Source organism: Urocampus carinirostris, chromosome 1 (genome assembly GCF_059441175.1).
Source record: "Urocampus carinirostris isolate Australia breed hairy pipefish chromosome 1, RoL_Ucar_1.0, whole genome shotgun sequence".
Lineage (NCBI taxonomy): Eukaryota > Metazoa > Chordata > Actinopteri > Syngnathiformes > Syngnathidae > Urocampus > Urocampus carinirostris.
The window spans coordinates 74,609,653-74,637,616 of NC_142349.1; the positions used below are offsets into that span (position 1 = coordinate 74,609,653).

The window sequence follows — 27,964 nt, forward strand, 5'->3', positions numbered from 1 at the left end:
TGCCATTGTCTGCGGCTCCGTGGCGTTTCGTTCCAGTCTTGTACACAACAAAACTCCTTTAAACTGCATTTAACTCCGTAAAGGTTCAAAGGTGGCTAAAATGTGCGAGAAATGGAAAGGAAATTTGAAAGAGGAGCTTCAAGATGACAACGAGCGAGAAGATCGACGGCTAAACCAAGTTAGCATTAGCAAGGAGCTACGATTCGTGTTGAACAAAGCAGGTTGGTCATTATTTCCTACATTGCCAACTTTCATATATTCTCTTTTGAAAACAGATATTCTCTCGTTGCATGTAAGATTACAATCCAGAGGTGACCCGTTAAACAACGCGAGCCGAGCAGGATGAGCAGCCATTTTGGCTACCCAGTTTCAAAGCATGAGCATTTAATATTTATCATGATTGATCTTGTTCTTCGTTTCCGTGTTTGAATCAACATCCCGGTCGCACGATGAAACCCCTGAAGTGCATGTTTTATTTCATTTAGAATTCAACTTTGGACAGCCTTCTCCACTGGTTCCAGTCCCTGGCCTGTTCCTGGGTCGTGGCATAGTTGGCACCAGTTCATTCCTTAATGTAGTCTGCCCAGTTCTTTTTTTGGTCTTCCTCTCTTCCAGCCCCCTTAGACTTATAATATTATACGGAGGACAAAGGGGATCCTTTTAAAAAAGCAGGCAAAGCAGAAAAAATGATCCTTATATGGATTAATTTTACTAACTGTAAAATTCAAACTATAGGGCTCACCTGATTATAAGACGCTCCCAGTACATTTAAATATTTTGAGATTTTTAAATGGAAAGAGTGCTCACAAAAGGAGTTTTAATAATATAATTGACCTTGTGGTAAGCTTTCTCTCCTGGCTTTGATCTCTTTGATCTCCGGCAAAACTAACATCAAATGCGACAGAAACAAAATGAAAATAAATCCAAACAGCTTGCTAACATAATTTTTGCCGTTGTATATGTTCCGTTACTCCCCAAGCCTGCACAAAATTTTATTCATATTTAGTTTATTTTGTCTTTTTTTAGCATATTTGGTATTGGAGTCATCCAAAAGTCTTTGAAAGTAATCCAGTTAAAGTAACCCTACCCAACCCTGGCCATGCCACATATCATTGGAAAGCTTCAACTCTTGGGATTCAAAATATGCTGACCATTTCTAAATACACTCATCAGAGAAACATCAGTCTAAAACGAGATACCTGAAAACTATAATGCCTGCGTTACTCAACACTACATCACTTGGCCGTCTTCACCTTCTTTGAATTTCTCGAAAATGTCTTTGTTACATTAGGGCAATTCATTGAATCCAACCGTGTAAAATATTCATTCCAAGCCACATGATAATAGTTACAGATTAATAATAATCCGCATGAAACATTTCTGCTTCGTTATACGTTGCTTGTTGTACTTCATTTGTTTCACCACATTATTTTCGTTAACAAGTCAACAGACTCGTTAAATGATTCTCAATGTGGCTGACAGCGTTCCCTTTTTGATTGACACCTTTCCCATGTTCATGCTAGTTTTTGATGCACAAAGCACCGAGTTACTTTAAACTTTCATCTTCCTTGACGCATATATTCGACGTGTCTCACTTACCCTTTACTGCTTGGGCGCCCCCTGGCGGCTCATGGTCTGAATTTACGGTATGTAACATTGTGCATTGTGTATCACTGACAGAAGAATTGGAATCAGTCCTTCAAAGCTTAGCACTTTGTGTTCCTAAATGCCAATATTCAGTAGACCAATGATATTTGTTTTGGTTGTACACATTTTAATTGAGGTTCTGTCTCCATTGGTTAGAATTATAACATAAATGCAGTCGATATATTTATACATTTTGTCATTTATCAGTTTCGGTATTATGTCGTATATTCTAAATCGTACGAAACCTATGTGTGTATTGTGTCCCACAGATGTCGGTGAAGAAGTCCTGCCTCCTGTCCGGCAGGAACCAGAGTTTCCTGACTTTAAAAAGGAGGAGGAGGATGTGGAGCCTGTTTGTGTTAAAGAGGAGGGACTTTTCACAGAGTTGCCGGTGACCGAGACCTGTTTATCGACAGGGAGTCTGGTAAAAGATGAAGAAAACTGGCAAGAGCCTCCAAGCAGCAGCTTGCGTCCACACGTGAAAACTGATGATGACGACACGTCCAACTCTGCTGACACTGATGGCGACGAACAGTCAGAAGGTGATAAAACATGTTCTCAGTGTGGGAAAACGTTCCAATTCAAGTATCATTTGAAGTTGCATATGGTAGTTCACACTGGTGAGAAGCCTTTTTCATGCTCAGTGTGCGGTCAAAATTTCAGCCGGAAAGCAAATTTGAAAAAGCACGCTACAATCCACACGGGTGAGAAACCTTTTTCCTGCTTAGTTTGTGGTCAAAAATTCAGCCTGAAGGCACACTTAGCATCACACACAAGAACCCACACCGGTGAGAAGCCTTTTTCATGCAAAGTTTGTGGTCAAAAATTCAGCCACAAAGTAAGTTTGAAAAACCACGCTACAATCCACACTGATGAGAAGGCTTACTCCTGCTCAGTTTGCGGTCAAAAATTCAGCCTGAAAGCATACTTAATAACTCACACAAGAACCCACACTGGTGAGAAGCCTTTTTCTTGCTCAATCTGTGGTGAAAATTTCAGACAGAAGGCAAACCTAACATCGCACATAAGAACCCACACTGGTGAGAAGCTTTTTTCATGCAAAGTTTGTGGTAAAAAATTCAGCCACAAACTAACTTTGAAAAACCACGCTACAATCCACACTGGTGAGAAGCCTTTCTCCTGCTCAGTGTGCGGCCAAAACTTCAGCCGGAAAGCAAGTTTGAAAATCCACGCGACAATCCACGCGGGTGAGAAACCTTTTTCCTGCTTAGTTTGCGGTCAAAAATTCAACCGGAAGGCATACTTAATCTCACACACAAGAACCCACACTGGTGAGAGGCGTTTTTCATGCAAAGTTTGTGGTCAAAAATTCAGCCACAAACTAAGTTTGAAAAACCACGCTACAACCCACACCGGTGAGAAGGCTTTCTCCTGCTCAGTGTGCGGTCAAAAGTTCAGCCGGAAAGCAAGTTTGAAAAACCATGTTACAATCCACACGGGTGAGAAACCTTTTTCCTGCTTAGTTTGCGGTCAAAGATTCAGCTTAAAGGCATACTTAAAAGCACACACAAGAACCCACACTGCTGAGAAGCTTTTTTCATGCAAAGTTTGTGGTCAAAAATTCAGCCACAAAGTAAGTTTGAAAAACCACGCTACAACCCACACTGGTGAGATGGCTTTCTCCTGCTCAGTGTGCGGTCAAAACTTCAGCCGGAAAGCTAGTTTGAAAAACCACGCTATTATCCACACGGGTGAGAAACCTTTTTTCTGCTTGGTTTGCGGTCAAAACTTTAGCCGGAAAGCAAATTTGAAAAACCACGCCACAATCCATACGGGTGAGAAACCTTTTTCCTGCTTAGTTTGCGGTCAAAAATTCAGCCAAAAGCATGTCTTAGAAGACCACATAAGAATTCACACTGGCGAGAAGCCTTTTTCCTGCTCAATCTGTGGTGAAAATTTTAGACAGAAGGCAAACCTAAACACGCACACAAGAACCCACACTGGTGAGAAGCCTTTTTCCTGTTCAATTTGTGGTCAGAAATTTAGGCACAAAGGGACCTTAAAAATCCACACAGGAGTCCACACTGGCGAGAAGTCTTTTTCCTGTTTAATTTGTGATGAACAATTCAGCCAGAAAGGACTCTTAAAAAGACACTCAAGAATCCATACTAATGAGAAACCCTTTTCCTGCTCAGCTTGCTGTTTAAGTTTCTCGAGTCAGGCCAGAGCTCAGGATCACACGTGTGCCGGGGAAAATAGCATCCGTCACTCTGATTGATACGGTTTCATTTCTTGCATTTACATATAAAAGTAATCAACCAACGAATGTACAAAAACTTTGTGTGTGTACGTGTCTGTGTAGAATATATATACACAGTCATATGCACGGTGGTACCTCTTCATACAAGCTTACTTTGTTCCATGTTTGTGCTCGAATTGATTGTGAAGAAGCGAATCTTGAACATATGATATCATTGAAAACAGATTCATCTGTTTCGGTCTCCAGAAAGCATCCAAGTTAAATAGCCAAGAAACACATCTTCAACATCACTTAAATTACATTTGAACTGTCATCAAACATACATAATACAGTAGCGAGATAAATCACATGACATTGTGGGGAAAATACAGTGGAACTGTTACAGTAGAAAAACCCAAAGGGCAATAAAAGCAAAAATATTTTCATTTTATTTTTTGGGGTTCACGCCATATACTGCATTTTAAGATAAGATTCAACAAAACGGCCAAACCTGCTCTCAACGGAGCTTTTATCGTCGCCGGCGACTTTAATCGGGCATGTTTATGGACTGTACTCCCCAAATCCATTCAATACGTGGACTGAGCAATTCGGGAAAATACACTGGACTTTGTGTACTGTAAGATCAAACCTCCAGTTCGATCCACCATTTCTGTTTGTCCCTCACCCCCCTCATCACCCCCCCTCTGGAGGAAGCAGAGCCTATTTACAACAAAGACAACAAAGACAGTTAAAATATGTTCTTGTTCCTTTATCTCTTTGTTTCATTATCCTCACTGTAGAATGTGGACCTGGAGTCGTCCAATTTCGTTGTTACAATATATCCCATGTTGTAACAATGACAATAAAGGCATATTGTATTCTATTTTATTCTATTCTAAATAACTTTCTTTTGATTATTTCCATCAGTACAGTTAAGGTAAATTGACAGTAAACATGAGGTTGTGATTGTGAAGATAATGTAAAATGTGTTACTTCTTAGCTGCATTTTGAGTACTGAAAATGCTAAAAATTCTTTGACTTCAGGGGGGCGTTTAAAACTTTATTATATTATCAAGGGGGTTAAAATTTTATTATATTATCAGGGGGGGGGGTAAAATTATATTTGCACTGCTTACTTCTGTATCCCATTCCTGCTTTGAACTTTTACTCAACTTTATCCTGGACCTGCTCGGTGTGCTCTTTGGTTTTCATAATGTTGTCTGTTCTCCAGTGTCTCCTTTCACCAACCTCTGAGCCCACCACAGAGCAAATGTATTAAAACTGGCATGCTTAATGGCACACGGGTTCACTTTGTTAGTCCTTGTTAGTCATTTAGGAGGACATTAGATCATTCAGAAGTCATCGGAACTTCTCGTGTTTGTTGGCTAAACTGAGAGAACAGCGGGACAATATTTTCGAAACACTTACTTTTCACGTGTTTTCGTTGTAAATATAACACAAAATGGGGAACGAATTTGGTTCCACTTCACGATTTTGTCTCACATTTAGGCGCTGTACTAATATACATTTATTATTTTCAACTGTGGATTTCTCTTCCAAAAGTATTTTTTAATTTATCTTGTTTTTATGCTGCCTTTATATCTTGACATTTTATTTATTTTATTTTTCTCTTGTAAGTCTTTATTACGTTTCTCTCCTGGAGTGCTACTTCTAATCTCTTTGTAAACAATGTAAACAATTGGATGGGTATTACGAAGATTAGTGTATAAAATATGTGAATATTGTAATTATTATAATTATGGATATCCGACCTATGTAATAAGTATATCCATGAGATTTTGTTATATTAGACACAAGAGGAAAGGAGGATTTGTAAAATGTAGTCTTATTTTTCTCTTGTAAGTCTTTATTACGTGTCCCTCCTGGAGTGCCACATCTAAACTCTTTGTAAACAATGTTTTCTGTGTTTTTATCAATAACAATAAAGAATTTTTTAATTGTGGATTATTTTCAAATGTGGATTTCTCTTCTAAATTTTCTCTTGTTATTATGCTGCCTTTTAATCCTGACATTTTATTTATCTTATTTTTCTCACGTAAGTCTCTCTTTCTGTGTTTTTATCAACAACAATAAAGACATTTCTAATTGAGGATTGAAGTTATATCCCAGTTTATACGCTGTTATATTCCACTCATATTCAAAATACTTATCTTAAGTTTGACCTCAGCCTTGAGTGCAACTTTTTGAAGGATGTCGTAAAAACGCCTGTGCTTTGGAATGTTCTTTGGTTTCAGTCTGTGCAGATAACAATGCCTCACCTGGGGGGTTAGAATGTGTGTGTCGTGCCCCATTCTGTCCGTAGGGCGATGACTGATCACCCTTCTCCCAAGCTTCAAAGGACTATTGGGAAATTTACGTCGACGACCGCAGACCAATCAGCCAGCGGCTTGGTCATTGGGCGTGAACATTTCATCGCCATGTGTCTTAAAAGTGGGCGACCCTGGAAGCCCCCGTCGTCTCCTGCTCACGAGTGTAAACTTGGCACGGGCAGAGACCTGATTTGTTTAACTCTTTGATTCGGCTAAATATATTAATATGTGGACTATACTCGGCTCAATAACTTTTCCGGCTTCTGGACATGCTCCAACTTTAAGGAATACACAAGACACGGGAAGTATCTACGGAGTCAGATTTCAGTATAATAAATGTTAAATCCTTACAGGATGAATGAATACATGTTATTATTTGTTGAGTTGACCAAATTAAGATGACCTTTATCAAGATTTATTTTAAATCTGAATGTGATAGAATTTACCCACGATGAATATACTTTTTTTTTTACCTGTAATTAAAGCTGCATGAGTTTTATTGTGAATGTTATTATCTTGCATTAGATATCAATGACATGACAATTTCGAAGGGAGCCAGCTCATCAACTCCTTTCGTTCTCCTACAACACAAAGAGTGGAACTGTGAGATGGTACGATTCTAGGGGGCGATAGAGTACCAAAGAGATGGATGCCATCCGAGAAGAAGTGAAGAACCGCACATCACTGCTGCCGTTATCTGCGGCCCATTAGCGTTTCGCTCCAGTCTTGTACACAATAAAATTCATTTCGACTGCATTTTACTCTGTAAAGGTTCAAAGGTGGCTAAAATGTGCGAGAAATGGAAAGGAAATTTGAAAGAGGAGCTTCAGGAAGTGCAAGATGACAACGAGCGAGAAGATCGACGGCTAATCCAAGTTAGCATTAGCAAGGAGCTACGATTCGCGTTGAACAGAGCAGGTCGGTCATTTATTTCCTACATTGTCAACTCTCATATAATATCTTTTGAAAACAGATTTTCTCTTGTTGTACGTAAGATAAAATCCAGAGGTGACCTGTTAAACGACGCGAGCCGAGCAGGATGAGCAGCCATTTTGGCTACCCAGTTGCAAAGCATGAGCATTTAATATTCGTCATGATTAATCTTGTTCTTCGTTTCCGTGTTTGAATCAACATCCCTGTCGCACGATGAAACCGTTGAAGTGCATTTTTTATTCCATCCAGAATTCAACTTTGGACAGCCTTCTCCACTGGTTCCAGTCACTGGCCTGTTATTGGGTCGTGGCATAGTTGGCACCAGTTCATTCCTTCATGTCGTCTTCCCAGTTCTTTTTCGGTCTTCCTCTCCTCCAGCCCCCTCAGACTTATAATATTATACAGAGGACAAAAGGGATTTTTTAAAGGAGGCAAAGCAGGATAATTGTCCTTATATGGACTAATTTTACTCACTGAAAAATTAGAGCGCACCTGATTATAAGGCGCTCCCAGTATGTCATTAAAAATAAGATCATTTTGTACATAAGTCGCACCTGACTGTAAGCCGCATGTGCCCACATTAAAGTATTCAAGATATTTACAAAGATTCCACAGAGAAGGAGTTTTATAATATAAGGTACCTTAACCGCTTGACATTCTGCCGGCTCCCCAGTGTGCCGCAGGACTTTAGATAAACAAATATGTGTCCGTACGATGTCAGCAGTCACTGAAATACGCCATGCCACATATCAGTGGAAAGCTCAAACCCTTGAGATTCAAAATATGATTTCTAAATACATTCAGAGAAACATCAGTCTGAGACGAGATACCTGAAAACTACAAAGCCTGCGTAACTCACCATTACGTCCCCTGGCCGTCTTCACCTGCTTTGAATTTCCCCAAAATGTTTTCTACATTAGGGCAATTCATAGAATCCAACCGTGTAAAATATTTATTCCAAGCCACACGATCATGCTTACAGATTAATAATAATCCGCATGAAACATTTATATATTTATACATTTTGTCATTTATCTCTTTTGGTATTATGTCGTTTAATATAAATGATAGAAAACCTATGTGTGTCTTGTGTACCACAGATATCGGTGAAGAATTCCTGCCTCCTGTCCGGCAGGAACCAGAGTTTCCTGACATTAAAATGGAGGAGGAGGATGTGGAGCCTGTTTGTGTTAAAGAGGAGGAACTTTTCACAGAGTTACCGGTGACCGAGATCTGTTTAACTCCTGGGAGTCAGGTAAAACATGAAGAAAACTGGCAGGAGCCTCCAAGCAGCGTCTCCCATCATCACGTGAAAATTGATGACGACACGTCCGACTTTGTACACACTGATGGCGACCAACAGTCAGAGGATGATAAAACATGTTCTGAGTGTGGGAAAACGTTTCAATTCAAGTATCGTTTGAAGTTGCATATGGTAGTTCACACTGGTGAGAAGCCTTTCTCTTGCTCAGTCTGCGGTCAAAGATTCAGCCAAAAAGGAACCTTAAAAAGACACACAAGAACCCACACTGAGAAGCCTTTTTCCTGCTCATTTTGCGGTCAAAAATTCAGCCGAAGGCACGTCTTAGAAGACCACACCAGAATCCACACTGGGGAGAAGCCTTTTTGCTGCTCAATCTGTGGTCAAAGATTCAGCCAGAAAGAACACTTAAAAGGACACACAAGAATCCATACTAATGAGAAGCCCTTTTCCTGCAAAATTTGTGGTAAAAAATACAGCGATAAATCAAACCTAAATCGTCACGCTAGGACCCACACGGGTGAGAAGCCTTTTTCTTGCTCAGTTTGCGGTCAAAAATTCAGCCGAAAGCATATCTTAGAAGACCACACCAGAATCCACACTGGCGAGAAGCCTTTTTCCTGTTTAATCTGTGGTGAAAATTTCAGACACAAGGCAAACCTTAACTCACACACAAGAACCCACACTGGTGAGAAGCATTTTTCCTGTTCAATTTGTGATGAAAAATTCAGCCAGAAAACAAACCTAAACTCACACACAAGAATCCACACTGGGGAGAAGCCTTTTTCCTGCTCAGTTTGCGGTCAAAGATTCAGCCAGAAAGAACTCTTAAAAGGACACACAAGAATCCATACTAATAGGAAGCCCTTTTCCTGCAAAGTTTGTGGTCAGAAATACAGCAATAAATCTAACCTAAATCATCACACAAGAACCCACACTGGTGAGAAGCCTTTTTCCTGCTCAGTTTGCGGTCAAAAATTCAGCCGAAAGAATGTCTTAGAAGTACACACCAGAATCCACACTGGCGAGAAGCCTTTTTCCTGCTCAATCTGTGGTGAAAATTTCAGACACAAGGCAAACCTAAACTCACACACAAGAACCCACACTGGTGAGAAGCCTTTTTCCTGTTCAGTGTGCGGTCAAAGATTCAGCCTTAAGTATGCCTTAAAAAACCACACAAGAATCCACACAGCCGAGAAACCTTTTGCGTGCTCAGTTTGCGGTCAAAGGTTCAGCCGTAAAGAAAGCTTAAAAAATCACACAAAAATCCACTCTGGTGAGAAGCCTTTTTCCTGTTCAATTTGTGATGAAAAATTCAACCGGAAGGAACACTTAAAAAGACACACAAAAATCCATACCGATGAGAAACCCTTTTCCTGCTCGGATGGCGGTTTGATATTCTCAAGTCAAGCCAGAGCTCAGGATCACACGAGTGCCGGGGAAAATAGCATCCGTCACTCTGTTTGATACGGTTTCATTTCTTGCATTTACATATAAAAGTAATTGGCCAACGGATGTACAAAAACTTTGTGTGTGTACGTGTCTGTATAGAATATATATACACAGTCATACGCACGGTGGTACCTCTTCATACAAGCTTACTTTCTTCCAGGTTTTTGCCCGAATTGATTGTGAAGAAGCGAATTTTGAACATATGAAATCATTGAAAACGAATTCATCTGTTTTGGTCTCCAAGTTAAATAGCCATGAAACACATCTTCAACATCACTTAAAATACATTTGAACCGTCATCAAACATACAAAATACAGTAGCGAGATAAGTCACATGACATTGTGGGGACAATCCAGTGGAACCGTTTCAGTACAAAAACCGGAACAGTCGGATTTTACAACAGAAACGATGCAAAAATATTCAAGAGTTCGAACTAAAGGTTGATCAATCATTGGGCGGGCCGATTATACATTCAATGTGATTCCCGTTTTCTCAGTTGTTTCTCTGATGAGTTGTCTCCTTGTTGGGCCGAAGGCTTAGATCAGTGGTCGGTAACCTTTTTGACACCAACCTCTGAGCCCACCACAGAGCAAATGCATTAAAACTGACATGTTTAATGACACACAGATTCACTTTGTTAGTCAACTGTTATTCATTTAGGTGGACATTAGATCATTCAGAAGTCATCAGGGAACATCTCGAGTTCGTTGGCTAAACTGAGAAAATGGAGGGACAATATTTTCGAAACACTTACTTTTCACGTGTTTTCGTTGTAAATATAACACAAAATGGGGAACAAATTTGGTTCCACTTCACGATTTTGTCACACATTTAGGCACTGTACATTGAAATATTCTTTTATCGAATCTGTTTTTTCACCTGTGGATTTATCTTCTAAAAGTATTTTTAAATTTCTCTTGTTTTTATGCTGCCTTTATATCTTGACATTTTATTTATCTTATTTTTCTCTTGTAAGTCTTTATTACGTGTCTCTCCTGGAGTGCCACGTCTAATCTCTTTGTAAACAATGCTCTCTGTGTTTTTATCAATGACAATAAAGACATTTTTAATTGTGAATTGTAGTTATATACCAGTTTATACGCTGTTTTATTCCACTTATATTCAAAATACTTGTTTTAAGTTTGACTTTAGCCTTGAGTGCAACTTTTTAGAAGGATGTCGTAAAAACGCCTGTGCTTTGGAATGTTTTCTTTGGTTTCAGTCTGTGCAAATAACAATGACTTATCACCTTGCCTGGGGGGTTAGAATGTGTGTGCTGTGCTCCATTCTGTCCGGAGTTTGATGACCGAGCACCCTTCTCCCAAGCTTCAAAGGACAATTGGGAAATTTGCATTGACGACCGCGGACCAATCAGCCAGCGGCTTGGTCATGGGACGTGAACCTTTCATCGGCATGTGTCATAAAATTGGGCAACCCCGGAAGCCCCCCTCTTCTCCTGCACACGTTTATAAAATTGGTACATGCAGAGACCTGATATGTTTAACTTTTTGATTCGGCACAATAACTTCTCCGGCTTCTGGACATGCTCCAACTTTAAGGGATTACACAAGGCACGGGAAGTATCTTCGGAGTCAGATTTCAGTATCATAAATGTTAAAACCTTATAGGAAGCATGAATACATGTTATTATTTTTTGAATTGAAAAAATTAAGATGACCAAGATTTATTTTAAATCTGAATGTGATTGAATTTACCCACCATGAATACCCTTTTTTGTACCTGTAATTAAAGCTGCATTAGTTCTAATGTGAATGTTGTTATCTTGCATCATCTAACTTCCTGTCACAAAAATGTTAATGACACGACAATTTCAAACACTTGTGAGCAAATGCCTAGCTTAGCTGATTTGTTATCGAGCTTAAGCTAGACCTTCATTTTCAGGGAGCGCGTCATCTGGTGGGTAAATGTGATTCTTTTTTTCAGGTTACATTGTTCAATAATCTTTAACAAAATGTAGTCATTTTATTCATATCCTTTATTTTGTCTTTTATTAGCTTAAATGATATTAGAGTAAATCCAAAGTAATCCAGTTATATTACTTCAATATTATGGTATTAGGGTTAGGTTAAAGATTTCATTTTTTAACTAGTACATTTATATAAGTCAATATTTAAAGTAACCCTTTCAATTCTGTGAATAATATGTATCATCAAAAGATTAATTAAAATCACGTTTTAGAATTAAAGATAACAACTGCTCATTTTGCTATATTGATATTGAAATCACAGATGCTATGTTCTTCTCATGTCCACTTGTACAAGAATATCAGAGATGTTTAATCTTTTTTTAGATTTATCGTTGTAATCTGTTAAATTTGATGAACACTCCCAATGTCCCAAATATACACTATATACGTGTAACGGGTGTGACAATAACGTTTTGTTTTGTTGAATTCCTGCTGAAATATGTTCTCCTTTGACTTCAAAATACCGCATTTAGGACACAACGTCAGGGGAACCCGTGTATTTTTACCTTCATGCACTGTAACTTTGACTTGAGTCGCTTCTTAGTAAGTAATTTTGAGCCCTGATTTTTGTGCGCCGGCTAGATTTTCTTGTGCGCTGAGAATGTGCGAGCAGTGCGCAATTGCGCACGCGCGCAGTTTAGAGGGAACACTGGAGACAACTCACCAACTTATTTTGTTCGCCAACAACACAGCAGAGTGGAACTGTGAGATGGTATGATGCTAGGGGGCGATAGAGCACCAAAGAGATGGATGTCATCCGAGAAGAAGAGAAGAACCACACGTCACTGTTGCCATTATCTGCGGCTCCTTGACGTTTCGTTCCAGTTGTGTGCATAAATTAACTTCATCTAACTGCTTTTAACCCCGTAAAGGTTCAAAGGTGGCTAAAATGTGCGAGAAATGGAAAGGAAATATGAAAGAGGAGCTTCAAGATGACAACGAGCGAGAAGATCGACGGCTAAACCAAGTTAGCATTAGCAAGGAGCTACGTTTCGTGTTGAACAGAGCAGGTCGGTCATTTATATCCTCCATTGCCAACTTTCATATAATATCTTTCGAAAACAGATTTTCTCTCGTTGCATGTAAGATACAATCCATAGGTGACCTGTTAAACGACGCGAGCCGAGCAGGATGAGCAGCCATCTTGTCTACCCAGTTGCTAAGCATGAGCATTTAATATTTGTCACGATTGAGTCGCACGATGAAACCGTTGAAGTGCAATTTTTATTTTATCTAGGAATTCAACGCAACTTTGGACAGCCTTCTCCACTGGTTACAGTCTTTGGCCTGTTCTTGGGTCTTGGCATAGTTGGCACCAGTCCATTCATAAATGTTGTCTGCCCAGTTCTTTTTCAATCTTCCTCTCCTCCAGTCCCCTTAGACTTATAATATTATACAGAGGACAAAAGGGACAATTCTAAAAAAGGTGGCAAAGCAGGAAAATAATCCTCATATGGACTAATTTTACTTACTGTAAAATTAGAGCGCACCTGATTATAAGGCGCTCCCAGTACGTCATTAAAAGTACGATCATTTTGTACAAAAATTGCACCTGACTGTAAGCCGCATGTGCCACCATTGAAATATTCAAGATATTTACAAAGACCGCACAGAGGAGTTTTATAATATAAGCTGCCTTAACCCCTTGACATTCTGCCGGCCCGCCGGTGGGCCGCAAGACTTTTAATAAACAAATATGTGTCTGTACGATGTCAGCAGTCACCGAAATACGCATATCAGTGGAAAGCTTAAACTCTTGAGATTCAAAATATGATTTCTAAATACATTCATTAGAGAAACATCAGTCCGAAACAAGATACCTGAAAACCATAAAGCCTGCGTAACTCACCATTACGTCCCATTCCTGTCTTCACCTTTTTTGAATTTCGCAAAAATGTCTTCTACATTAGGGCAATTCATAGAATCCAACCGTGTAAAATATTTATTCCAAGCCACACGATCATGCTTACAGATTAATAATGATCTGCATTAAATATTTCTGCTTCGTTGGACGTTGCGTCTTGTAATTTGTTTGTTTCGCCACATTATGGTGGTGTATCCCTGGATTTTCACAAAGAAAAGTTTTCCATCTGCCGCAGGGATGTCGAATTTTTGGACTGGCGTGACGTCATCCACTTCGCTACAAGCACCCCTAGGGCATCATGTTCATCTGTTAATAAACAACGGGGTAGACTGCTGGAAGTGTGAATTTCCCTACGGGGATGAATAAAGTATCTATCTATCTAGACATCTATCTATTATTTTCGTTTACAAATCAACAGACTCGTAAAATGATTCTCAATGTGGCCGTCAGCGTTCTCCTTCGATTGACACCTTTCCCATTTTTAGGGTCTGTTCATGCTAGTTTTTTCATGCACAAAGCACGAAGTTACATCAAACGTTCATCTTCCTTGACACATATATTCGACGTGTCTCACTCTTACCCTTTCCTGCTTGGGCGCCCCCTGGCGGTTGCTAAAGAAAGGTAGCGGCTTATAGTCCAAATTTTACGGTATGTAACATTGTGCATTGTGTATCACTGACAGAAGAATTGGAATCAGTCCTTCAAAGCTAAGCACTTTGTGTTCCTAAATGCCAATATTCAGTAGAGAGTAATTATATTTACGATTTTATTATACACATTTTAATTGATATGTTTGCGTGTTTTTCAGAGGTTCTGCGTCGTTTCTGTCTCCATTGGTTAGAATTATTACATAAATGCAGTCTATATATTTGTACATGTTGTGGCAAATCCTCAAAAGCATTTGCACTTGCATATATAGAAATAGATTTGCATACATGTCTACATTAACTTACAATACATTACTTGCTTGTGGGAAAAGGTCGGGGTGACCTCGGTTGAATACCGTTACCAGACGATTAGAGTTTACCTTGAAGATACCGTTGCCAGACGGCGTGCAAGGAACGGTCACGTACTCATACGGCGTACACGGGACTGGTCACGTACTCATACGTGATACAGGACCGCCTTTTAGGGTGTATCCAGCGTAATCGTCACTACTGCTTAAAACCATTGTCATGTTCACCGTTCTCTGAGAGAATCTGCAATAAAGCAATCTCCCTCCGAAGCTGGCCTCTGTCTCCTTATCCACATATGAGAAGGCTTTTCCTAACCAACCGACAAATTCCTCAACAAATCAATGGCGCCACAACGTGAATTGACCCACTAATCAAATAAAACCGAAAAGGGAGGAAAACTTCTCATTGTCTCATCGGTCTCGCACCAGCGACTGAGGTAAGGAATGTTTTTTTATCTCCTTATTTCAGTTTGCTTGTCGAGATATTTGTGGAGAGACAGGAGCCAGAATCTCGGAGCTAAATTAAATGCATGCATGTGAATTTCTCCATCCGTAGTCTGGCCCAAGTTCGAGCGGATGTGATATGTGAACTGAGTTGAGATTTTGTTGTCTAAACGGGAGTTCGATGCTCAGGAACCCTGTTAGTTAAGAGACATGGCTGCGTTAAAAACATAATAAGGCAAATTTTACCTGGATAAAATGGTGTGCAGCGGCGTCGGTTTAGGTATAATTTATGATTGTCTTGAGATCTGTGTAAAGCTGTGATAAGACGTCGTCATTTGCTAGTGGCAGTTCAAAATAGGCGATTTATATATTGTTAATACGGGAAATATTTGTTTCCCTAGTGGATTTATGATTTGGGAGTCGGACATGTAACCTTGACTTAATAAGAAGTATGGTGCGTGGAAGACCGCCATTTTCTAAAATCTGATTTTGTTAGACCGACGCTAAAAAATGAGCAGTAATCGATGTTTTATTATTAAAATACTTTCGCATAGAACAGGCGATACAAAGAATGTGTGGGAATTGATGACATGTTTTGGTGTGGGAGATGTCTCATTCGGGAATGTTGGTGTGTGCCAGCTAGCGAGAACTGTGCGTGTGTGTTTCTGTCTGTGGATGTGTGTTCTCCCCCGCCCGGCTAGCTCAGTCGGTAGAGCATGAGATTCTTAATCTCAGGGTCGTGGGCTTCGCTGAGTGATTTTTATTTCAATGGCAGATAACATCGCTTGCTTAAATATGAATTCTCTTTATTTAAATAATAATTGTCATTAAAAAAAATGTTACCAATGAGCAAACGTTACTGCTTTTATATTTAATATTAAAAAGAGGTAATTATATAATAAAATAAATACAAGTAAAAGTGTCCTAAACGTTTGTTAAAGACCCTTTTGAAATGTAATATTTATTTGGCTGTTTATGCAAATTATATTCTGTATTTTTGTAAAAAAGGAAATAAAATATCTTATTTTGTACGCGGGTGATTTATACGACGCTGTGCGGAGGAGAACCTTTGATGTTTTTGTCTTTTCTGTTTTTCTTTTGTTTGGCGTTGGGTGTGGAGTTATGGATGCATGGATGAATGATGGAGTGACTGCTTCTTGGTTTTTGTGGGTTATTAGCGCAAACCGTTGGTTCTTTTTGTCTTTTTTGTTTTTTGTTTTTTACCCCCCCCCTTACCCCCACCACTCTGTCTTTCTCCGTGTGTAAGTTGAGCTCGACCGTGTGTATTGTTTTCCCTTTACTTTATGTAACGTTATGTTAAGTGGTGTCATAAAAATAAAAAAATGGAGGGATTACTTAATTCGTCAAGTCAAGTGCTCCGTTTGCGTGTGGCCTTTTGATTTGTGAGATCTTGTTCCGATAAACGTAATAAGTATAGTTTGGGTAAATTGAGGACAATTTGGCAAGCTTTTTCAAAATACAATGAAGAGCAGATTACTTGATCTTGAGGAAGACCATGAAAAATTTAAGAATTTAATTGCTAAGGTGATGTCTTCATTCATTCATTCAGTCATTTAACCTAGACTAAACATCCGAGTTTGTAAACATGACCGATTTAACAGGATTCAGAAGTCAGACGATCGTTGAAAAGGGCTGAGGATGGACAGAAAAACGGGCAAAGAACAAACAAAGACGTTCACTAATCCATTGTCTGGCCGCTTGTCTACAGAAGGGTCGTGGGGACACTGGAGCACATCCAGGCTGTCCTCAAAAAGTGCTGATTGCAGCCAGTTACGAGGGGAAAAAGGTAGACAGCTGAGCACCAAGGTCAGTTTGGTACTGATAAGCTCACGAAAACATTCCGGCGGCAGACTGCGAGTGAACGTCACAAGGGACTGAGCCAGACGGCCAAGGCCGTCGACGGTGATAAACTAACAACACAAGTCTGCTTTGAATCACGCTAGAATCTTGTTGATTGACGTAGTGTTTACAAATCTGAGGAATATTGATACGTTTGGATTGTGAATTATTTTATTTTTAACACAGAAATACTGCTAAAATTGTATTTTGAATCTGCTTTCCAGGAAATCGGTGATTGTGTCTCCAGAGGCGAGAATAGGTAACAGGGAAATACCTTTGACTTTATATCAGATAAATTTGTTTGTTCTAAAGGTCGTGAATGGCATCTTACAAAAACTACACATTAAACAATGGTTCCATGGGTGAATTAGGTACAGCCAAACTACAGTACTTTCATTTATAGAAAAACTCTTCTGCAATAACCAAGACATTTGTGTTAACTTAGTAATCACATGAGTTAGATATGATGGTATTCTGTTGTTTTGTCTATTTCTTTGTCATCTGAATGCATTGAAAGTACTTTAAAAACACGGAAAACCCATGAGCTTCGGGGGGGACTTCGCCCCACTAGTCCCCCCGCCGGGGCACTGCCCTGGACCCAGTTGGGGGCCCGCGCCCCCCAGTCCCCCACCTAATTTTCAGGTAATTTCACTTTGGTCGAATCATATCCCTGTAACAGGCAGACCAGCACCGCGTCTGGGCCACTTGAGCAACTACAAAACACTACAAACTGAACTGAGAGACTGAATGTGACAATTGACGGCTGTCATCTACTAGCTGGTTAAGAGACAGGAGTCCAAGGTCGAACAACCATTTGAAAAGACGTCCCAGGGGATCTCGTGTACATCAAGGTCGACGAAAGAGGAACCATCCGAGGCGTGAGGGACCGTACACCGTCGTGAGGGCAACGCTGGCCGCAGTCCAGGTCGAGGGCTCACGCTGCCACCCAGGGGTCATCATTAATTGATTTTTGGAAGAAAAATAATATTTAAGTGCGAAAAAATTAAAATTAATTTTTTTTGCGGCAAGGCCAATTGATGGGTATTTATTGGATTTCTAGCCATTAATTGGTAATTTAATGGTGTGCTAGCCGTGTCAATGTGGTCGAACAAACTGGTCCTTTAATCTTTACTTTTAGTACAAAAAATATCTTCTGAGTTATTGGTGATCACATCAGCTACCGGCATGTTGGGGCTTGTTTTATAATTATAATTTGTCGATTTCTCCTAAATTAATATGCGAATTGTCGGAACACTAACTGAGGTTAGATGAACAGTGAATGATAGAACATTCACGCCAACATTATCATGCGCAGTAAGACACCTTAGTAATAAGAGGTTTTGCTATTTATTACACATTCATTTATGAACAAAAATGTGTACAACATAGAAGCATCGGAGAGAGTGAAAATGTTAGAGATTTTCATTAGATGAAACGATGTGGGAAACAAATTCGCTGTCCCAGAAGCGGTTGTTAGAAAACAAAAAAAGTTGGGCTTCTAGGCAATTTGTTGACAAGGTTGAATTTCATTTCTCATAAAAAGCTGGGCCTTATAATGGGGGAAACACGGTAGCTTACGCGTATACATGCACTGTCCCGATTGTGCGTGTATGTGCCCTTGACCGCATACGAAATGCTCGCGCGGCGAGAAAATTTGCACGTTTGTTGACGCAATCGACTAACAAAAAACCCGAACAATTTCGCAATTAATGGGTCGCAAACTCGCAATAATTGCTAATTATTTAAATTTTGCAATAAATGGATTTATGAATTTAAGCAACCATTCCATTAATTTTTCGCAATTAATGGCATTAATTTTTCACCAATCATCTATTGCTGACCCCTGCTGCCACCGTCAACGAGACCAAGCAAGATCAACAGGACAGTAACGTTCAAATTAGGAAAACAAGATGTGGATAACAAAGCTGTGTGTGATAATAAATTGTCTGATATGATTGTTACTAGGAGCAGAGCTCGAGAAATCGCAGCGGCGAATGGAAATTGCGGTTCCGAAAGTGCAACCGGAGATCCAAAAAGCGAAGTTGCAGACCATGACGCATCCTAGAGACAGCGACCCGGTTAAGTGTGACACTACTGTATAACATGCCAAAACGGTTGGTGATTTGGAAAGTACAAGTACATTTTACCTCATGAAGGGCTCACTGGCCCTGAGGTAGATAAGCTCTAAAGTACCAAAATCAAAAAATATTACAGGAAAAAAGAAAAATGTGAGATGTGACGAAAATGTGTAAAATATAATTTTTAGAATAAGGTTTCATAAAAAGCATGCACTCGAAATTTTTAAAGGGACAGTGTGTATAAATTGACCGCAAGAAGTCTCTGCACTGTGGAGTGCAACCAAAATAAAAGTGCTTGACAGGATAATTAAGGGGGGTCACAGCACCCACATAAGCACTATTTTTCACTGCCTCTAGGTGATGCTCATGTTATGTTATGGAAAACTCCAGTAACTCCAGTTTACAATCGCGTAGTCACACCAGCAATCCCTGTTTTGGATATAAATTGCTAAATACTTTATAAAAAAGCTAATTAAACGATTTAGGTTCACTATCACAGGGGTGAACGAATTAATCAGATAGATAGATAGATAGATAGATAGATAGATAGATACTTTATTCATCCCCTGAGGGAAATTCACAATTCCAGCAGCATCCCTGAGCTGAGAACAGAAAAATAATAAAGCCAAAAGAATACAATATACAAATACCCAGTGTGACGTGCAAATGCCCACTTTAGCATGTTATATAGAGTTACTAAATAGTGCTACACAGAACACATAATGCAGTAAGATTCGGTAATGTCCAATGTAGGTGGTGTTGTTTAATGTTGGCCTTTACTCTGCTGGGTGGAGATAGAAAGTAATCCAAGTGTTGCAAGGCACTGATAAAGTAAGCAAAAATAAATAAACAAATAAATAAATCACAAAAGTAGCGAAAATAACACGGGAGCAGCTGGAGCGGCTGCCATTAGTGACGGCGCCGGAAGTAACATTATCAGATACATTTTTCCACAATTGGGTCAGAATTAAACCTCTAGGGTTTAATCCAGCCATTCATGTGCAGTAAACCAAAATAGTACAAGAGATGAGATGGCAAAAGATTACAATAATTTAAATCCTACTACAGAAATTTTATGAAATTACTAGAAAACGGAATATAGAGCTTGAAAAATGGGACATAGTATATGGTACGGCTATAATTCTAAAAAGACCAACTACAGAAATTCTGCAAGAATACTGCTACAAAACTACAACAGCATTAATACTAGCGCTACTAAAGAAATCCTGAAAAAATATAGCCTCAAGTGTACTACAACCTACTTCGAAAATATTACAGAATCTTATTTAATAAATATTATAAGATACTACTGCAGGAATGGTTGAGTTAAGTGCAGAGCGGACCTGAATTCAATCGCGTAACGACCAGTTACTTTATTTAGCAAAATTGTCCAACACCCAGGGACAAAACAAAACAAAAACAGGCTTACAGGCAAACAGGAACTCAAACTTGGAATACTCATAAAACAGGCTTTTACTCAGAACGGGCAAGCCCTTAAGAAGGACACATGCAAATTAGACGGTCGCCACAGCGACCATGCTGGACATGGCAGAAATACTACATACGTGCACAACTACAATAACACAGTTGTACCTCTACTTATACGTTTAATTGGTTCTAGCAGTAAATATGGAATGATGAAACTATTGTAAATCGAAACACATTATCAATTTGAATCAATTGGATTGAAACGGGATTAGTCCGTTCCGAAAGAAAACGAACCTTGTTGAGTCAACTGCAATTGCCCTGAAGGTATGCTGGTGTTCAGTAGGGGTTCGTACATAAACAAAATCTAAAATTCCATGTTTTAGAACTAACAATATAAATGTGTTAGAATAGCCAAGCCCAAGTCCGGACATAAATAGTGTTTGTGGAAAGATCTGAAAAATGGTGTATCCAAACGATCACCGTCGTACCTTTGGGAACTGGGGAGCGGTTTTGTAAGGAACAATGGAAAAAATAACAAGGAACAAACGCTAATATTTCAGTTTGATGTGCAACCATTACACAAAATAAATAAACAGGAATTAAATATAATGAAATACAACATCATAATTGTAAATGAGAAAAATTGGATGTGTCCCCAGGCCGTGACGACAAAAGTTTGCCCACCATTGACTTAAAACTATTGTTTTTGGGACGATAGACTGGTGGTTAATTGCGCTTTTAATGACTGATTTTTTTTTAGGTTCTTTTAAGAAGCAGAATGTTGGAAAAAAATTTTGAGCTGATTGTAGGCGATGATGAAATAGGTCGATAAATTCTCTATAGAGCGTGACGTCTCGTTTGGTTTCATGTTATAGTCGTCATAGTTCCATTCCACTCCTTGTAGTTATTAGTATCGATACGACGACACACACACACACTGCTGTCGTCTTAATAAAACTGAATCGTCTCTGCACCGCACAACACAGTGGCCACGATCACACTCTCAGTCCACTCTTGGCGCCCATTCTCAGTCATCCCTCTCCTCAAAGCGCCCTAAACGTGCAACCAGTCGGAGTGCCGACGGACTACCAGAAACCAAATATGTTAACGACAGTACAGACTAAAGTTAATAATAGGCTAAACCTTAATGTGACGATACAGGCAAGGAAGGTTCCGACACACCAAAGTCCAGAGAAACCTACACCCACGGCGACAGCACTAAAGAGTGAGGTTACAACGCCGACAGCCAAACATGAGTGCACGGCCAGTACGTAAAATTCGGGAAATTGTGTAGAAGAGGAAAACCGTAACCCTAACTCGGTAGTTGTGTAGGCGCATGGTCTCAATGTGCACTGACTTAATTTGACTAAACAACTTAAATTTTTGTGGGCCATTTGTCTTGTCATATGTTTTATGTTTGTTCAATGTTGTAAATGTTTGTATACTTTCCTGTATTCTCTTTTTTCTTGTCTTATGTTTGTTTGTACTAGCTTTTAAGCGGCCCACGTAACTGAAAAGGAAAAATAGAAAAATACGAAGGAAAATTGCCGCGGACAAGAGCGCGTGCATTTTTAACAAAGAAGAAAAAGGAAGCGAATTTAAGTGCACAATGCAACGACAGAAACGTTTTGTTATCAACAGTAAGACCGTTTAAAAAATGTTGTTTTTGGGTGGAACCGAGAGCACATCGCGTCAGGAATCGAAAATGTTCGTTTTTTGGGAAATCAGTGTTTGACGCTAAAGGTGTACAACATAACGCCTGCGGGCCTAAGGGGTTCCAATAAAAATTTTTACGGTCCAAATTTTTTCTGTTTTTTCGATTGGACAACGATAAATTTAGGAGTGGTAAGTTTAGAAAAATTATGTTTGAGTTATTTCAGATTCATAGAGGTAATGCCAGAACCTCACCATAGAAAGATGGAATAGTGACAAAAAATGAATAAAAATGTTTCGTTTTCAGTTAAAAATTGGAAAATAAAGGAATGTGAAGACGAGGAAAAATCCAATTGAGTGAAATTGGGATGGAGTAATTTGAAAATGAAAAGCATTGTTGTACGAGAATAGTGGAAAAGCGTGAGTAAATACTTTTTTTTTCATTGAATATGGAGGAAATATTCATTGAATGGAATACAAATGAGTAAGATGAATCGTTGTAGATCAATGCACGTCGTTTTCAAATGAAGTAGGTGAAGCTAGGATGGTAGATTTAATTGGTTTGGAAAAAATAAATAAATGAATTGAAAGATTAAGTGAGATGGTTATATGTCAATTTCCCATTAAACTAGTGGGCTAAAAAGCATGTGTTAGAGGGCGTAGGAGAAGGGAAAGTTATGTGGAAAATGGATTGTTGGCAGAGCAAGTAAGGAAGTTACAAATACAGAAAGATAAGAGTTAGCAAAGGAGGAAATAAAAAGGCGAAAAGAAAGTAGGCGTTGAGGAAAAGAGAAGAGAGGGACATACAAGTGAGAAAAGGAAGAAAATGAAAAGGGGAAAAAGTAATTTAATGAAATATTTTTGTTGACAATTGGCCGCAGTAAAGAGAACATATATTCCGGGTGGACGGGTATAGCTAAATAACATCGGACAACCGAGAGTAATTCCAGAGTAATTTATAGCTAGCAATGAAATTAAGTCTGGATTAGAATCGGTGTTTATCTGGATAACTCAGGATAAGAACGCAAAATGGATTAACTACATTTATTACAACCAACAACGTTTATTAATTACATTAACGAGGCCTTTAGTTCAGTAGGAGAGCAATTACATGAGACATCTAGTATCTCTTTTGATTGGTTCTCGTCTACATTGGGGTACTGGGCTAGTATGTTAGCAAAGGGGGGAAATTTTCGTACTAACTATCGTAATAATTATGTATTTGTTGTGTTTCTGTGCCATACCTATTCTTAAAAGAGGAATTCTTAAGACTTTTGGAGGACAAATGACAGTAGTGGCTAATACTAGGGTGGCAAGAAGCTCAATGAGCACAGTTTGTGATTAAATATCCAAGCCTATTCATTAGTGAGGAAGAACAGATGACTCAACTAAATTCAAAACCTTGAATTTTATTTGGCAACGTTAATAGTCAGTCTACATTACATTAGATAATGGAGCATCTGCGGAAAGAGACACATATGATGATCTGGACGGAATACGATATCAATTAGCACTATTGTTAAACACGCAACACACTGTATAGCACTAGGAATAACAGCAACAAATATATTGGTTTCTAATTGTGATTCTTTTGTTGGTATGTCACACTGCCGGGGAACAAGCTGCTGCCTGGGATGGTCATCGTCGCTTCCGGGTTTTTGGCTGCATGGAAACTGAGCGTGATGCCTGCTGGGATAACACTCACTCCAACATCTGACTTCACGACACCCGTTGACGAATACGACAATGCATGGTCTTCAAATTTTTCAAAGGGGTCGGGCCAAAGGCCGATGTGCATGCTGTATCACTATCCAGTCTTGCGCTCATCTTGAAATGTATCGACTGTTAACGAAATTGGTTATCGATGATCAGTTTAATCATTCATTTACCTTTATCACGTACCGATCAACCGTCGACGGTCCACGTGTATAATACAGTATGTACGGATAAAGATAAATGAAGGGGGGGGGTTAGTGCATGGGTCAGATGTTTGGAGTGTTAGGGGTTTTTTCTTTTTTATTTAATGAAACATGAATAATGAAAGTTAGAGTAATCACAGCAGGCTGACCGCCAGAATTTTATTTTATTTTCGATTCGCGTAAACTCTGTCCTGTATTGATATCTACGATTGGTAATAATTTGCCACTACTCCGTTTTCCTTTTCAATTTTAATTTCCATTCAAAGGAAAAAAAAAAAAAGGGGGGATTATGTTGTGGCAAATCCTCAAAAGCATTTGCACTTGCATATATAGAAATAGATTTGCATACATGTCTACATTAACTTACAATACATTACTTGCTTGTGGGAAAAGGTCGGGGTGACCTCGGTTGAATACCGTTACCAGACGATTAGAGTTTACCTTGAAGATACCGTTGCCAGACGGCGTGCAAGGAACGGTCACGTACTCATACGGCGTACACGGGACTGGTCACGTACTCATACGTGATACAGGACCGCCTTTTGGGGTGTATCCAGCGTAATCGTCACTACTGCTTAAAACCATTGTCATGTTCACCGTTCTCTGAGAGAATCTGCAATAAAGCAATCTCCCTCCGAAGCTGGCCTCTGTCTCCTTATCCACATATGAGAAGGCTTTTCCTAACCAACCGACAAATTCCTCAACATACATTTTGTCATTTATCAGTTTCGATATTATGTCGTATATTGTAAATGATCCGAAACCTATGTGTGTCTTGTGTCCCACAGATGTCAGGGAAGAATTCCTGCCTGCTGTCCAGCAGGAACCAGAGTTTCCTGACATTAAAAAGGAGGAGGAGGATGTGGAGCCTGTTTGTGTTAAAGAGGAGGGACATTTCACAGAGTTTCCGGTGACTGAGATCTGTTTAACTCCTGGGAGTCAAGTAAAACATGAAGAAAACTGGCAGGAGCCTCTTAGCATCGGCTCCCCTCATCACGTGAAAATTTATGATGAGGACACGTCCAACTCTGCATACACTGATGGCGACGAACAGTCAGAAGGTGATAAAACATGTTTTCAGTCTGGGAAAACATTTCAATTCAAATATTGTTTAAAGTTGCATATGAGAACCCTCACTCGGGAGAAGCCTTTTTCCTGCTCTACTTGCGGTAAAAAATTCAGCCATAAAGAAAGCTTAAGAAGACACACAAGAACCCACACTGGTGAGACGCCCTTTTCCTGCGAAGTTTGTGGTCAAAATTTAAGCGATAAATCAAGCCTAAACAATCACACAAGAACCCACACTGGTGAGAAGCCTTTTTCCTGCTCACTTTGCGGTCAAAAATTCAGCCGAAAGCATGTCTTAGAAGACCACACAAGAATCCACACTGGCGAGAAGCCTTTTTCCTGTTTAATCTGTGGTGAAAATTTCAGACACAAGGCAAACCTAAACTCACACACAAGAACCCACACTGGTGACAAGCAATTTTCCTGTTCATTTTGTAATGAAAAATTCAGCCAGAAGGCAAACCTAAACTCACACACAAGAATCCACACTGGGGAGAAGCCTTTTTCCTGCTCAGTTTGCGGTCAAAGATTCAGCCAGAAAGAACACTTAAAAGGACACACAAGAATCCATACTAATGAGAAGCCCTTTTCCTGCAAAGTTTGTGGTCAAAAATACAGCGATAAATCAAACCTAAATCGTCACACAATAACCCACACTGGTGAAAAGCCTTTTTCTTGCTCACTTTGTGGTCAAAAATTTAGCCGAAAGCATGTCTTAGAAGTCCACACCAGAATCCACACTGGCGAGAAGCCTTTTTCCTGCTCAATCTGTGGTGAAAATTTCAGACACAAGGCAAACCTAAACTCACACACAAGAACCCACACTGGTGAGATGCCTTTTTCCTGTTCAGTGTGCGGTCAAAGATTCAGCGTTAAGCATGCCTTAAAAAACCACACAAGAATCCACACAGCCGAGAAACCTTTTGCGTGCTCAGTTTGCGGTCAAAGGTTCAGCCGTAAAGAAAGCTTAAAAAATCACATAAAAATCCACTCTGGTGAGAAGCCTTTTTCCTGTTCAATTTATGATGAGAAATTCAACCGGAAGGAACATTTAAAAAGACACATGAGAATCCATACCGATGAGAAACCCTTTTCCTGCTCAGATGGCGGTTTAATATTCTCAAGTCAAGCCAGAGCTCAGGATCACACGTGTGCCGGGGGAAATAATATCCTTCACTCTGTTTGATACGGTTTCATTTCTTGCATTTACATATAAAAGTAATCGGCCAAGGAATGAACGAAAACTTTGTGTGTGTACGTGTCTGTATAGAATATATATATATACACAGTCATACGCACGGTGGTACCTCTTCATACAAGCTTACTTTCTTCCAGGTTTTTGCCCGAATTGATTGTGAAGAAGCAAATTTTTAACATATGAAATCAATGAAAACAAATTCATCTGTTTTGGTCTCCAGAAAGCATCCAAGTTAAATAGCCATGAAGCACATCTTCAACATCACTTAAATTACATTTGAACTGTCATCAAACATACAAAATACAGTAGCGAGATAAGTCACATGACATTGTGGGGAAAATACAGTGGAACTGTTACAGTAGAAAAACCCAAAAGGCCATAAAAGCAAAATCATTATAACGCCAGAGCCTGTGTCTCATATTAATACAAATATACCACTTCAAATTAATATTGTGATGAAGCTCATTTGAACCTTCATTTTTGTCCTAAATAAGTTATTATGTACAAATTCCATAAAATACTCCATGGAGGAAACCAACTCGTTTACCTTCAGTGTATACGTCCCTGGGCGAGGAGAAGAAAATGGGCGTATGTATAGCTCCGCCCATTCCTACCACTCTCTCAATGAAATTGCTAGGTGTTTTGCTAGCGCTTTTGGATGTTTAAAGTTTGTGATGTGGCTTTTTGTCGTAGATTGTTTTATGAGCTTTCCGTACAGCCAAAACGGGGTCCGTCAGTGTGACACCTGGACGGTAAACTGTAGTTGAAATTGCGTCCTATATATATACTGGACTGAACCCATTAAGCAGCCGGGACTGTCTCGGTTTCTCTCGGGTGACAAACGCCTTCATATGTGACAATATTTTAAGTAATAGCTAAAGGTCTGTTTTATCTCGTAGCCATAGGTTCTCATGAAAAACGACATATATGGCTTGCAAGCTGCAAGTTCCCCGAACCTTGGTTTAGACGGACGTCCAGATCTTAGGTGGTTTTATGCTCTCTCCATTTTGATATTACTGTATTCCTTGCAGAGTGCTCCGGGAGATGTGTAAATGTCGCAAAATCTTTCTGTATCCCATTCCTGCTTTGAACTTTTCCACAACTTTATCCCGTACCTGCCCGGTGTGCTCTTTGATCTTCATAATGTTGTCTGTTCTCCAGTGTCTCCTTTCACCAACCTCTGAGCCCACCACAGAGTAAATGCATTAAAACTGACATGCTTAATGACACACAGGTTCACTTTGATAGTCTTTTAGGTGGACATTGGATCATTCAGAAGTCATCAGAGAACATCTCGTGTTTGTTGGCTAAACTGAGAGAACAGAGGGACAATATTTTCGAAACACTTACTTTTCATGTGTTTTCGTTGTAAATATAACACAAAATGGGGAACGAATTTGGTTCCACTTCACGATTTTGTCAAGTCAAGTCAAGTCAAGTCAAATTTATTTATATAGCCCTTAATCACAAAAATGTCTCAAAGGACTGCACAGGATTACAGTTACAAAATTACACAATTACCTGATCTTAAACTAGCAAACCAGCATGCGGGCAAGGAAAAACTCAAAAACCTCAGTGTGAGGAGAAAAGAGAAACCTTGAGAAAGGACCTCACATGTGGTAATCCCCCTTCCAGGATTGAACAGGGTGAATTACAATTAGCATTACTGTACACAGAATAGTAAAC

The 27,964-nt window shown here is 39.5% G+C and overlaps 3 protein-coding genes and 1 pseudogene across 4 annotated transcripts in view; all 4 read left to right on the forward strand.

Moving 5' to 3' along the window:
* The window catches only part of LOC148376876 (uncharacterized), a 19,614-nt gene extending 14,710 nt beyond the window's left edge, over nucleotides 1-4,904 (forward strand). Inside the window, exons 2-3 of the mRNA XM_088351184.1 lie at nucleotides 92-221; nucleotides 1,917-4,904. Of these exons, the coding sequence (XP_088207310.1) occupies nucleotides 101-221; nucleotides 1,917-3,886 (2,091 nt within the window). The 5' untranslated portion in view covers nucleotides 92-100 and the 3' untranslated portion in view covers nucleotides 3,887-4,904. The remainder of the gene's footprint in view (nucleotides 1-91; nucleotides 222-1,916) is intronic.
* Nucleotides 4,905-6,849: 1,945 nt separating this feature from the next.
* Nucleotides 6,850-10,912, forward strand: LOC148376878 (uncharacterized). The gene is made up of 2 exons (XM_088351310.1): nucleotides 6,850-7,095; nucleotides 8,211-10,912. The coding sequence occupies exons 1-2, from the start codon at nucleotides 6,966-6,968 to the stop codon at nucleotides 9,836-9,838; spliced, it is 1,758 nt and encodes a 585-aa protein (XP_088207436.1). The 5' UTR covers nucleotides 6,850-6,965; the 3' UTR covers nucleotides 9,839-10,912.
* Nucleotides 10,913-12,700: 1,788 nt separating this feature from the next.
* Nucleotides 12,701-26,667, forward strand: LOC148376880 (uncharacterized). Its single transcript, XM_088353204.1, has 2 exons — nucleotides 12,701-12,821; nucleotides 24,801-26,667. The coding sequence occupies exons 1-2, from the start codon at nucleotides 12,701-12,703 to the stop codon at nucleotides 26,264-26,266; spliced, it is 1,587 nt and encodes a 528-aa protein (XP_088209330.1). The 3' UTR covers nucleotides 26,267-26,667.
* The window catches only part of LOC148376879 (uncharacterized), a 44,094-nt pseudogene continuing 28,830 nt past the window's right edge, over nucleotides 12,701-27,964 (forward strand). The window contains exons 1-2 of the transcript XR_015852730.1: nucleotides 12,701-12,821; nucleotides 24,801-25,073. The product of XR_015852730.1 is annotated as an uncharacterized LOC148376879 (transcript). The remainder of the gene's footprint in view (nucleotides 12,822-24,800; nucleotides 25,074-27,964) is intronic.

Excerpts from the sequence above, each read along its gene's own strand:
- LOC148376880 (XM_088353204.1), top strand. The coding sequence starts at position 12,701 with ATGTGCGAGAAATGGAAAGGAAATATGAAAGAGGAGCTTCAAGATGAC. Across the intron at positions 12,822-24,800 it reads TTTCGTGTTGAACAGAGCAG|ATGTCAGGGAAGAATTCCTG; the intron begins GTCGGTCATTTA and ends TGTGTCCCACAG.
- LOC148376878 (XM_088351310.1), top strand. The coding sequence starts at position 6,966 with ATGTGCGAGAAATGGAAAGGAAATTTGAAAGAGGAGCTTCAGGAAGTG. Across the intron at positions 7,096-8,210 it reads ATTCGCGTTGAACAGAGCAG|ATATCGGTGAAGAATTCCTG; the intron begins GTCGGTCATTTA and ends TGTGTACCACAG.